General features: G+C 50.7%; 1 protein-coding gene across 1 annotated transcript in view; it reads left to right on the top strand.

Annotated features, from left to right (window-relative positions):
* Positions 1-1,599: 1,599 nt before the first annotated feature.
* The window catches only part of HERPUD2 (HERPUD family member 2), a 52,959-nt gene continuing 41,673 nt past the window's right edge, over positions 1,600-12,885 (top strand). Inside the window, exons 1-2 of the mRNA XM_038761995.1 lie at positions 1,600-1,755; positions 1,842-2,081. Coding sequence (XP_038617923.1) covers positions 1,600-1,755; positions 1,842-2,081 — 396 coding nt within the window. The remainder of the gene's footprint in view (positions 1,756-1,841; positions 2,082-12,885) is intronic.

Here is a 12,885-nt window from a genome sequence, read left to right as displayed (position 1 = left end):
CACTGTACTAAGTGCTTGGGAAGTACAAGTTGGCAACATATAGAGACGGTCCCTACCCAACAGTGGGTATTGAGCACTTACTGTGTGCAGTAAGTACAGTGCTCTGCACACAGTACAGTACAGCACAGTATAGTACAATGCTCTGCACACAGTAAGTGCTCAATAATAATAATGATAATAATAACAATGGCATTTATTAAGCGCTTACTATGTGCAAAGCGCTGTTCTAAGCGCTGGGGAGGTTACAAGGGGGTCAGGTTGTCCCCCGGGGGGCTCACAGTCTTCATCCCCATTTTCCAGATGAGGGAACTGAGGCCCAGAGAAGTGAAGTGACCTGCCCAAAGTCACACAGCTGACAATCGGCAGAGCCGGGATTTGAACCCATGAGCTCTGGGTTCATAAGTACGTTTGAATTGACTTCTCTGGGCCTCGGTTCCCTCATCTGTAAAATGGGGATGAAGACTGGGAGCCACTGGGGAACCACCTGCTCACCATGTAACCTCCCCAGCGCTTAGAACAACGTTTGGCACATAGTAAGCGCTTAATAAATACCATCCTCCTGATGATGAGGATGATGATACACTGTGCCCACCCGAGGGCACGTCTGAGGGAATGAGGGGTCGGGGGTGGGAGCCAGCTCCTCCCTGGGAGGACGCTACTTCTGGCGGGGCACGGGCCTGGAAAACGCTCCTTTTCACTCCCCCAAACCCAATGTGGGAATTTTATCTCTCTGCAGCCGGTCGGGGCGGATTGACCGGCGAGGGACGGGCGGGAACGGGGCGCCCTGCCCCCGGGGCCCACGGCTCACCGGGCCCAAACCGTCTGAGGAGACGGCGCCTGGCAGGCCGGCGGGCACCAGGGCGCATGCGCGCCGGGCCTGTTTTGGGGGGGGGAGCCGACGGGCAGCAGTGCGCACGCGCGCAGGACGGTAGGCAGCAGGGCGCATGCGCACCGGGCGGTGGGCCAGGCCGGCGGGCAGCAAGGCGCATGCGCACCGGGCAGGGGGGCGTGGCAGGACGGCGGGCAGTAGGGCGCATGCGCGTCGGGCCTGTGGTGGCAGGACTGCGGGCAGCAGTGTGCATGCGCGCCGGGCCTGTTTGGAGGGGGTGGGGGGGCAGGACGGCGGGCAGCAGGGAGCATGCGCGCTGGGCCGGGGGGGGGGCAGGACGGCAGGCAGCAGGGCGCATGCGCGCCGGACCTGTTTTGGGGGGGCAGGACGGCGGGCAGCAGGAAGCATGCGTGGTGGGCCTGGGTGGGGCAGGACGGCAGGCAGCAGGGCGCATGCGCGCCGGCCGGGGGTGGGGGCCAGGACGGCGGGCAGCAGTGTGCATGCGCGCCGGGCCTGGGGGGAGGGGCAGGGCGGTGGGCAGCAGAGCGCATGCGCGTTGGGCCTGTGAGACAGGACGGCAGCAGGGCGCATGCGCACTGGGCCTGCTGGGGAGGGGCAGGACGGCGGGCAGCAGTGCGCATGCGCGCTGGGCCTGTTGGGCGGGGCAGGGCGGCGGGCAGCAAGGCGCATCAGTTCCGTGGGGCTGGACGGCGGAGAGTGGAGCGCATGCGCGTCAGCTCTGAGGGGCCGGACGGCGGGGAGTGGAGCGCATGCGCTTCGGGCCGGTGGGGCCGGGCGGCGGGCAGCAGTGCGCATGCGCGTCGGGGCCTATGGCGCGCGTGGGCGTGGCCGATGACGCCCCACCGCCCCTCATTTTCCTGTCACACTGGGCTGGGCGAGGGGAGAAAGACGGCGAGTCGGCGCTGGTTGCGGGGGGCGCATGCGCCTCGGCGTCCCCTGGCTCACCTCCCCCACCCCCGCGGTCTCGCGCCGCTTCCGGCCGTCTCGCGAGCCTGCCGGGGGGGGGAGGGAGGGGGCGGGGCGGGGCCGGGCCGCTGACGAGGCGGAGACGGAGGCCGGCGGCGGCGGCGGCCATCGCGGCTGCGGCCCGGCCGCCGGCATGGAGGCCGCCGTCACCCTCGTCATCAAGGCGCCCAACCAGAAGTACAAGGACCAGCCCGTCCGCTGCGGCCTCCACTGGACCGTGGGCCGCCTCAAGGCCCACCTGGCCGACGTCTACCCGAGCAGGCCCGTGAGTCGTCGACGCCCTCCTCGCCTCAGCGCCCCGCCCCCGCCGTGGGGCGACGGAGCGCTTAGCACAGGGCTCCGCGCGCCCGGTGCCTCCCCGGATCCCGCGGGTCCGGCGGTTCAGCCTTCGGGCCCCTCCGGCCGTCTAGTACAGTGCTCGGCGCCCCGGAAGCGCTCAGTAATACTGACGAGGATGGCATTTAGTAAGCGCTTCCGTTGTGCCGAGCGCCGTTCTAAGCGCCGGGGGGGTTACGATAATAATAAGGATAGCTTTTATGAAGCGCTTACTATGTGCAAAGCACCGTTCTAAGTGATGGGGAGGTTACAACGTAATAATAATAATGATAGCATTTGTTAAGCGCTTACTGTGTGCAAATCACCGTTCTAAGCGCTGGGGAGGTTACAGTAATAATAATGATAGCATTTATTAAGCGCTTACTATGTGCAAAACACCGTTCTAAGTGATGGGGAGGTTACAATATAATAATAATCATGATAGCATTTGTTAAGCGCTTACTGTGTGCAAAGCACCGTTCTAAGCGCTGGGGAGGTTACAGTAATAATAATGATAGAATTTATTAAGCGCTTACTGTGTGCAAAGCACCGTTCGAAGAGTTGGGGAGGTTCCAGTAATAGTAAATAATGATAGCATTTGTTAAGCGCTAACTATGTGCAAAGCACTGTTCCAAGTGATGGGGAGGTTACAATATAATAATGATAGTGATAGCATTTGTTAAGCGCTTAGTGTGTGCAAAGCACTGTTCTAAGCGCTGGGGAGGTTACAATAATAATAATAATGATAGCATTTGTTAAGCGCTTACTGTGTGCAAAGCACCGTTCTAAGTGATGGGGAGGTTACGATATAATAATAATGATGATAGCATTTATTAAGCGTTTACTGTAAGCACTGCTCTAAGTGATGGGGAGGTTACAATATAATAATAATAATGATAGCATTTGTTAAGCGCTTACTGTGTGCAAAGCATTGTTCCAAGCGATGGGGAGGTTACAATAATAATAATAATGATAGCATTTGTTAAGCACTTACTATGTGTAAAGCACTGTTCTAAGTGATGGCGAGGTTACAATATTATAATAATAATGATAGCGTTTATTAAGCACTTACTATGTGCAAAGCATTGTTCTAAGTGATGGGGAGGTTACAATATAATAATAATAATGATAGCATTTGTTAAGCGCTTACTGTACGCAAAGCACCGTTCTAAGCGCTGGGGAGGTTACAATAATAATGATAGCATTTATTAAGCGCTTACTATGTGCAAAACACTGTTCTAAGTGATGGGGAGGTTACAATATAGTAATAATAATGATAGCATTTATTGAGCGCTTACTGTGCGCAAAGCACCGTTCTAAGCACCCCCGGGGGGGGGGATACAAGGTGATCAGGTTGTCCCATGGGGGGCTTCCAGTCTTCCATCCCCACTTTACAGATGAGGTAACCGAGGCCCAGAGAAGTCAAGTGGCTTGCCCAAAGTCACACAGCTGATAATAGGCAGAGCCGGGATTTAAACCCATGACCTCCGACTCCAAAGCCCGGGCTCTTTCCACTGAGCCATGCTGCTTCTCAATAAATACAGTTGAGTGAATGATAGTAGTAGTGATTGGTATTTGTGAAGCGCTTACTACGTGCCAAGCAGCGTTCTAAGCGCTGGGGTAGATACAGGGTCCTCAGGCTGTCCCACGTGGGGCTCACAGTTTTAATCCCCATTTTACAGATGAGGTCACTGAGGCCTAGAGGAGTTAAGTGACTCGCCCACGGTCGCACAGCTGATAAGTGGAGGCGGCTACCTCATCTGTAAAATGGGGATTAAGACCGTGAGCTTCATGTGGGACAACCTGATGACCTTGTATCCCCCCAGTGCTTAGAACAGTGCTTGGCACATAGTAAGCGCTCAACAAAAGCCATCATTAATATAAGCGGCGGAGCCGGGATTAGAACTCACGTCCTCGGACCCCCAAGCCCGTGCTCTTTCCACCGAGCCACGCTGCTTCTCAATGAATGAGTGAACGAATGACCCTTCTTGCCAGCAGCTTGGTGGGGGTTTTTTCTTTCCTGAGTACAACCCCGGGTGGATTTCAAACCCAGTCTACTGCCAGGGCGACGGTAACCATTAGAATAAAAATAATTACAATATTAAGCGCTTACTATCAATCAATCAATCAATCGTATTTATTGAGCGCTTACTATGTGCAGAGCACACTTACTATGTGCCAAGCGCTGCTGTAAGCGCCAGGGAAGATACAAAGTAAACAGGTTGGACACAGTCCCTGTCCCACATAGGGCTCCCAGGCTCCAGAACAGTGCTTTGCACATAGTAAGCGCTTAATAAATGCCATCATTATTATTATTACCCCCCTTTAACAGATGAGGCAACTGAGGCCCAGAGAAATGAAGTGACTTGCCCAAGTGGCAGAGCCCGGATTAGAACCCATGACCTCCCGACTCCCAGGCCGAGCTCTAAGCGTTCTAATTCCGTGGGCGAATTGAACTTTAATAGCGTTATATTGGGGGATATGGAACAAAAGTGTAAATGTCTAGCGAGATTAGCAGGGGTGGAAAATGTCTATCCTCCGTTCTGACCAGCAGGCTTTTGACATCATCGGCACTCCTTCCGATATTATTTTGAGCGGGTGTGTGGTTTGGGCAGGTTTTTTTGTTTCTGTTGTTTTTATTCTGGGGCCTAGAAATACCCTTCTTTAGGGGGTAAGCAGCTCTCTGTCCTCTTTAGTGGTTGCCATGTAGATTTCCAAGGCTGGTGACACTTCTCTGAAGAAACCCCTTCTGGGGCCACCTTGCGCAGAAGATATTGACTGCAAATTCTGAATGCAAACCTGTCAGATAGTCACAGCTTTTCCATTCGAAACTCAAGATATCAGCCCTTTCTAAAGGCACGGGTAGCCGTCACTCCAATCATCACTGTTTAAAGGCCTCATGTCAGAAGTGGCCAGGGCTAGCCTGCGGCTGTGCCCTGATTTAATTCAGTGCAAACTATGTCCGGCCAAAGTAAAACGTGGTATCGTGGCCCTTAAAAAGTAATATCTCCTATTTACAGTACAGTTGAGGGTGGCGATGACCTTCATTTTAGTGATACTGTGTGCTGCGCTAAACGCTGCCGCTTTACCGCCTAACCAAATTGTTACTGAAACACAAGATCTCGATGAGAAATATGGATCCGCCTCCCCTCTCTGAGTCGAATGATGTTGTAATTACCAGGGGTCAACATCACACAGGTAAAATGACTCCCTTTCTGTATGCATTTTTGAAGCAAAGAACAGTGTTTTTTTTTTCTACTACAGAAGAGATTTTTTCCACAGAATCTGTAAAGAACGTATGGATTCTCTGCAGTCGATACCATTACGACTGTTGTAGTTATTCCAAAGCGGTGACTATTAGAAAATTCAGTAATCAGAATGTCATCCAGTAATTCCTGTACCCCAGGATTTGAGCGTCATGAGTCCAAGAATGCTATTAGATGAGCCCAAAGAAAATCAGAAGATTATTTTGGCGGGGAATGTAAGAAAGAGTAAGTTTCTAACAGAGAGGCATTTTGTTGCTTATCATAAGCATCCAGAAATGTGTTCATTGTTCTAACTTGCAAGCCACACAGTGTCAGACCTCAGAAGCAAAGGAGTGAAATGTAGACTTCTGGTGAAGTCCTTGCCTCAGAGCTTTGGGATAGAGAGGGGGCTTTACGCCAGTAATTTCTCTCCAAGTTCAATTGAGATAATAATAATAATAGTAGTAATAATAGTGATATTGGTTAAGCTCTTACTGTGTGCCAGGAACTGTGCTAAGCACTGGGATAATACAAGCAAATCGGGTTAGACACACATGGGGCTCACAGTCTCAATCCCCATTTGCTAGATGAGGGAACTGAGGCACGGAGAAGTGAAGTGACTTGCCCAGGGTCACAGAGCAGACAGGTGGTGGATCTGGGATTAGAACCCAGATCCTTCTGGCTCCCAGGAATGTGTTCTGGGCACTTGGCCATGAACCCGTGAAGCTCATTTTGCGTGAAAGGAAAGCAAGGTGCCTCTTCTGCCTTGAAAGTCTGATCAATCCATCGGTCATCTCTAGCCCTTATGAACTTATTTCTACCTGGGGTTGGTGCTTTGAAATATGCTTATTCTGTTTATTTAGTGCTTTTAAATATATATTCAATTGTAGGTCGTTATTTATTTTGGCTACTCTTTGTAAATACGTTTGTCTGGCTCTGTTAGAATGTAAGTTCCTTGTGGGCTGGGAACGTGTCACTTCTCTGGTATATCTCAAGCTCTTAGTACAAGTGGGTGGTCAATAAATATGTACACTATTAGTACATGCAGATTTGTCCTCTGTTTTGTCAAATCATCTGGCTGCGACCACCTGATAAGTCGAAAGAAAATCGTAGAGAAGTTTAGTCCGACGCCACGGTGTCACCACACCCTGTTTGACAGTCTCCTGAAGGATGTGTTGATGTTTTTGATTCTATTTTATACTTCCTTGCCTATCATTGCAATGTTGGTCAGTGTAAGTAACTTATTTAACGCTTGTCTCCCTTGTAGATTGCAACCTCCTTGTGTGCAAGGATCATGTCTGCTAACCCTGTTGTATTGTACTTTCCCGAGTGCTCAGTGCCCAGTAAGTGCTGATTGATTGTGACAGCAAGCGTGCTCAATAAATAGCACTGATGGATCGTGACAGCCCTTTGTGACCGATATAGAGTTGTGAATGGGTCAGTGTCAGTGGACATGAGTTCAAATCCCGGCTCCCCCAGTTGTCAGCTGTGTGATTTTGGGCAAGTCACTTAATAATGATGGCATTTGTTAAGCGCTTACTATGTGCCGAGCACTGTTCTAAGCACTTAACATCTCTGGGCCTCGGTTCCCTCATCTGTAAAATGGGGATTGATGGTGAGCGCCCCCTCCGTGGGACAACCTGATCACTTTGTAGCCTCCCCAGTGCTTAGAACAGTGCTTTGCACATAGTAAGTGCTTCATAAATGCCATTATTATTATTATTATTATATGACTTCTGTGATGCAGGCTGACACGTCACTTCTGTGGGTTTTTTTTTTAAATTTACCTACAGCCCATATAATAGCTGGTTGGATCTGTGAAGCCTGTTTTCTCGGGTGCGTCCCTCTGCGGGGCGGTCATCTGCCTGTAAGCAGTTCTTGAATGATTGCCTCAAGGACTTGAGAAGCAGCGTGCCTGAGTGAATAGAGCAGTGGGCCGGAAGTTAGAAGGACCTGGGTTCTAATTGTGGCTCCACCACTTTTCTGCCGTGTGACCGTGGGCAAATCACTTAACCTCTCTGGGCCTGTGTTAGTATGTTTTGCTTTGTTGTCTGTCTCCCCCTTCTAGACTGTGAGCCCGCTGTTGGGTAGGGACCATCTCTGTATGTTGCCAACTTGTAGGGACCGTCTCTATATGTTGCCAACTCATACTTCCCAAGCGCTTAGTACAGTGCTCTGCACACAGTAAGTGCTCAATAAATACGATTGAATGAATGAATGAACCCGTAAAATGGGTCTTAAGACGGTGAGCCCCGCTTGAGACACAGATCGGGCCCAACCTGATTACGCTTGTGTCTACTCCAGCGCTTAGTACAGTGCCCAGCACATAGTAAGCGCTTAACAAATACCATTCAAAAAATAAGTAAATGAAAGGACTGTAAGTGTTGTTCGGATTCTGTTGAGTTGGAAGAGTTTCCCAGGGAAGTGGAAGCATAACCTGATGCTTAATAATAATAATAATAATAATGATAATGATGGCATTTATTAAGCGCTTATTATGTGCAAAGCACTCTTCTAAGCGCTGGGGAAGTTACAAGGTGATCGGGTTGTCCCCGGGGGGCACACAGTCTTCATCCCCATTTTACAGATGAGGGAACTGAGGCCCAGAGAAGTGAAGTGACCTGCCCAAAGTCACACAGCTGACAATCGGCAGAGCTGGGATTTGAACCCGTGACCTCGGACTCCAAAGCCCGGGCTCTTTCCACCGAGCCACGCTCGCTTAACATACCATTAAAAAAATAATAAACCAAAGGACTTTAAGTGTTGCTCGGATTCCGTTGAGTGGGAAGAGTTTCCCAGAGAAGTGGAAGCATAATCTGGAACTTGCATCAAAGTCTCGCTGCATGCCCCGGCATGGCTGCGTGGAACAAATTGAACAGGAACAGGCCACCCACGCATCTTTGTTTTACTGTCTTGGTGGTCGGGGATGGTTCAGACGGGGCCCTTCTGCCCAGGCCAAACCCCGTTGTTATGAAATAGCCTCCATATCTTTTCAGGGCAGCCAAATTTCCTAAGCAAGTCCAACATCCAGATGTCCTGATAACGACAGACTTAATGGCGACGCCTGTGTAATGGTTATAGCAGGTTGGCACAGCCGAGTTGGAAGAGCTCAGTAATTCCCCGGGTCCAGCTGCTGTCCTGCTTCTTGCAGCTCTGACCACTCTGGCGACTTCCTCGAGAATCGGCCGGCACGTCCGTTCGGAGGGGCCTCCTCTTCAGTAGGATAGAGCGTGCGGAGGAGGTTGAAACGGTGTTGCCATTCCTTGGGGATTTCGTCCTTGTCTGGGAAGAGGCTGGAGTCGGCTCTTCGGCGTGCCCGGGGCCGGGTGATTTCTCTAACTACGTGTCTTGGGTTTGGTGGGCCGCAGAGCCTTGAAGCTCCTATGCCTACCACCAATGCCTCCCACCATTCATTCAATCGTATTTATTGAGCACTTACTGTGTGCAGAGCACACCACCACCCATCACACATTTCTTAACACATCCCACATCTCTAAACTCAATTTGCCTCTCACGGGTAGGCGTTTAGTCAGCCTTGTGGGACGGGGACTGTCCGACCTGATTAACTTGTATCTAAGCTAGGGCTCGAAAGGTGCTTGACATCTAATAAGCCCATAACAAACACCATAATAATAATAATAATGAGGTGCTACGGTGCTGCAAGTAGACTTTTTATCCCTGTCGTTTGCATCAAACCCGTCTTGGCTCTTGACGGCTTCCTGGAAGGTAGTATGCCCATTTATTGGAGTTTGGAGTTGCCTGTTTCAACATTCATTCAATCGTGTTTATTGAGCGCTTACTGTGTGCAGAGCAGTGGACTAAGCGCTTGGGAAGTACAAGTTGGATTGCTCCTGGTGGATGTCTTTGTTCTCCAGAAGCTTAACACTGAGGTGTCTCGGCTAGAAGTGTATAATAATAATGGCGTTTATTAAGCGCTCACCATGTGTAAAGCGCTGTTCTAAGCACTGGGGACGTTACAAGGTGATCAGGTTGTCCCACAGGGGGCTCACAGTCTTCATCCCCATCTTACAGATGAAGTAACCGAGGCCCAGAGAAGTTAAGTGACTTGCCCAATTGGCGGAGCAGGGATTTGAACTCATGACCTCCGACTCCAAAGCCCGGGCTCTTTCCACTGAGCCACGGTGACCAGTGTTGAAGTTCTCCACTTAAGCACTATTAAATGTGCGTAATTATACTCTTTCTCCTCCCCATTCTCACCTTCTGAGTAATTGGAAGCTATTTCTGGTCTCTCGAGTTTTTGTGTTTGGTTAGCTACCATGATGATGGGCGAACCATTGGTGGCTCTCCACTGCATCATTTCTGACTCTTACATTTGCTCTTTTCCTTTGGCCTTCCCTTTCCTGGTCCAGGAGAGGCGGGTTTCTCGGGAAGCCCGGTGACCTGCCTGTAGGCTCCAGGCTAATACAGAGCCCGTGGGTTTTATTCTTCCCTTTGCGTAGAAGTGGTGGACATCAATCAATCAATCGTATTTATTGAGCGCTCACTGTGTGCAGAGCACTGTACTAAGCACTTGGGAAGTACAAGTTGGCAACATATAGAGACAGTCCCTACCCAACAGTGGCCTCACAGTCTAAAAGGGGGAGACAGAGAACAAAACCAAACATACTAACAAAATAAAATAAATAGAATAGATATGTACAAGTAAAATAAATAAATAAATAGAGTAATAAATATGTACAAACATATATACATATATACAGGTGCTGTGGGGAAGGGAAGGAGGTAAGATGGGGGGATGAAGAGGGACGAGGGGGAGAGGAAGGAAGGGGCTCAGTCTGGGAAGGCCTCCTGGAGGAGGTGAGCTCTCAGGAGGGCCTTGAAGGGAGAAAGAGAGCTAGCTTGGCGGATGGGCAGAGGGAGGGCATTCCAGGCCTGGGGGATGACGTGGGCCGGGGGTCGACGGCGGGACAGGCGAGAACAAGGCACGGTGAGGAGATTAGCGGCAGAGGAGCGGAGGGTGCGGGCTGGGCTGGAGAAGGAGAGAAGGGAGGTGAGGTAGGAGGGGGCGAGGTGATGGAGAGACTTGAAGCCGAGGGTGAGGAATTTCTGCCTGATGCGCAGATTGATTGGTTGCCACTGGAGATTTTTGAGGAGGGGAGTAATTTGCCCAGAGCGTTTCTGGACAAAGATAATCTGGGCAGCAGCATGAAGTATGGATTGAAGTGGGGAGAGACACGAGGATGGGAGATCAGAGAGAAGGCTGATGCAGTAGTCCAGACGGGATAGGATGAGAGCTTGAACGAGCAGGGTAGCGGTTTGGATGGAGAGGAATGGGTGGATCTTGGCAATGTTGCGGAGCTGAGACCGGCAGGTTTTGGTGACGGCTTGGATGTGAGGGGTGAACGAGAGAGCGGAGTCGAGGATGACACCAAGGTTGCGGGCTTGTGAGACGGGAAGGATGGTAGTGCCGTCAACAGAGATGGGAAAGTCAGAGAGAGGGCAGGGTTTGGGAGGGAAGATAAGGAGTTCAGTCTTGGACATCTTGAGTTTTAGGTGGTGGGCAGACATCCAGACGGAGATGTCCTGAAGGCAGGAGGAGATGCGAGCCTGGAGAGAGGGGGAGAGACGGGGCAGAGGTGTAGATCTGGCTGTCATCAGCGTAGACATGATAGTTGAAGCCGTGGGAGCGAATGAGGTCACCAAGGGAGTGAGTGTAGATCGAGAACAGAAGGGGACCAAGCACTGAACCTTGGGGAACCCCCACAGTAAGGGGATGGGAGGGGGAGGAGGAGGAGCCTGCAAAAGAGACTGAGAATGAACGACCAGAGAGATAAGAGGAGAACCAGGAGAGGACGGAGTTGAGGAGAAGGGGGTGGTCCACAGTGTCGAAGGCAGCTGAGAGGTCGAGGAGGATTTGGATAGAGTATGAGCCGTTGGATTTGGCAAGCAGGAGGTCATTGGTGACCTTTGAGAGGGCAGTTTCCGTGGAATGTAGGGGACGGAAGCCAGACTGGAGGGGGTCGAGGAGAGAGTTGGTGTTGAGGAATTCGAGGCAGCGTGTTTAGACAACCTGTTCAAGGAGTTTGGAAAGGAATGGTAGGGAGATGGGGCGATAACTAGAAGGTGAGGTGGGGTCAAGAGAGGGTTTTTTTAGGATGGGAGAGACGTGGGCATGTTTGAAGGCAGAGGGGAAGGAACCAGTGGAGAGAGAGTGGTTGAAGATGGAAGTTAAGGAGGGGAGAAGGGATGGAGCGAGAGATTTCATGAGATGAGAGGGAATGGGGTCAGAATCACAGGTGGCCAGAGTAGCATTTGAGAGGAGGGAGGAGAGCTCCTCTGAGGATGCTGCTGGGAAGTATGGGAGAGTAGCAGAGCGTGTTGAGAGCCGGGAGGTTGGAGAAGGTGGGGGAGTGACTTTGGGGAGGTCGGACCTGATGGATTTAATTTTGTTAATGAAGTAGGAGGCCAGATCGTTGGGGGTGAGGGAAAGAGAAGGGGGAGGAACCAGGGGCCTGAGAAGGGAGTTGAATGTACGGAAGAGCTGGCGGGGATGATGGGCATGGGTGTTAATAAGGGAGGAGAAATAGTTTTGTCTGGCAGAGGAGAGGGCTGAGTTAAGGCAGGAAAGGATAAACCTGAAGTGAACGAGGTTGGCATGGTGTTTTGACATCAACCGCTGGAAGTTCTACGTCTAGCGAAGCGGCGTAAAAAGAGCATGGGCTTTGGAGACAGAGGTCATGGGTTCAAATCCCGGCTCCTCCAATTGTCAGCTGTGTGACTTTGGGCAAGTCACTTCTCTGTGCCTCAGTTCCCTCATCTGGAAAACGGGGATTAAGACGGTGATCCCCCGTGGGACAACCTGCTCACCTTGTATCCTCTTCAGCGCTTAGAACAGTGCTTTGCACATAGTAAGTGCTTAATAAATGCCATCATTATTATTATTATTATTGCTTCTCTCCAGAGCCCTCCTGGGATAACCAATCTCCTCCCCCTGGCCCTTTGTCCTCCTTTAGGGAAGGCACAGAAACTCCCAAATACACATTCCGGCCTTTCTGTTGGCCAACCAGCTTCCTTTTGATTTTAGTCAAAATAGTTAATTAGGTAACCAGAAGAATCAGCTAGACTTTGAGCCCGTTGTTGGGTAGGGACCGTCTCTATATGTTGCCAACTTGTACTACCCAAGCGCTTATTACAGTGCTCTGCACACCGTAATCACTCAATAAGTACGATTGAATGAATATACCATGGTAAGATAAAGGCAGGAACCTTTCTACCTGGAATCTGGAATTCATCCATTGATTCGGTTGCATTTATTGAGCGCTTACTGTGTGCGGAGCACTGTACTAAGTGCTTGGAAAGTAGAATACAGCAATGAAAATCTGGACTCTTACACAATAAGGAATAGAGAAGTAACTGGAAAAATGGAGGATTTGCTCATTCAAGATTTGGCTTTCTTATAAAGCTCTTTGTGCAGAGCACTGTACTCAGTAAGCGCTCAATAAATACGATTGAATGAATAAGGATTGTTTTACAGATAGCTTAGATAGT

The sequence above is a fragment of the Tachyglossus aculeatus genome, chromosome 2 (assembly GCF_015852505.1).
Source record: "Tachyglossus aculeatus isolate mTacAcu1 chromosome 2, mTacAcu1.pri, whole genome shotgun sequence".
Classification (NCBI taxonomy): Eukaryota; Metazoa; Chordata; class Mammalia; order Monotremata; family Tachyglossidae; genus Tachyglossus; species Tachyglossus aculeatus.
This window is presented reverse-complemented; position numbering and strand designations above follow the sequence as displayed.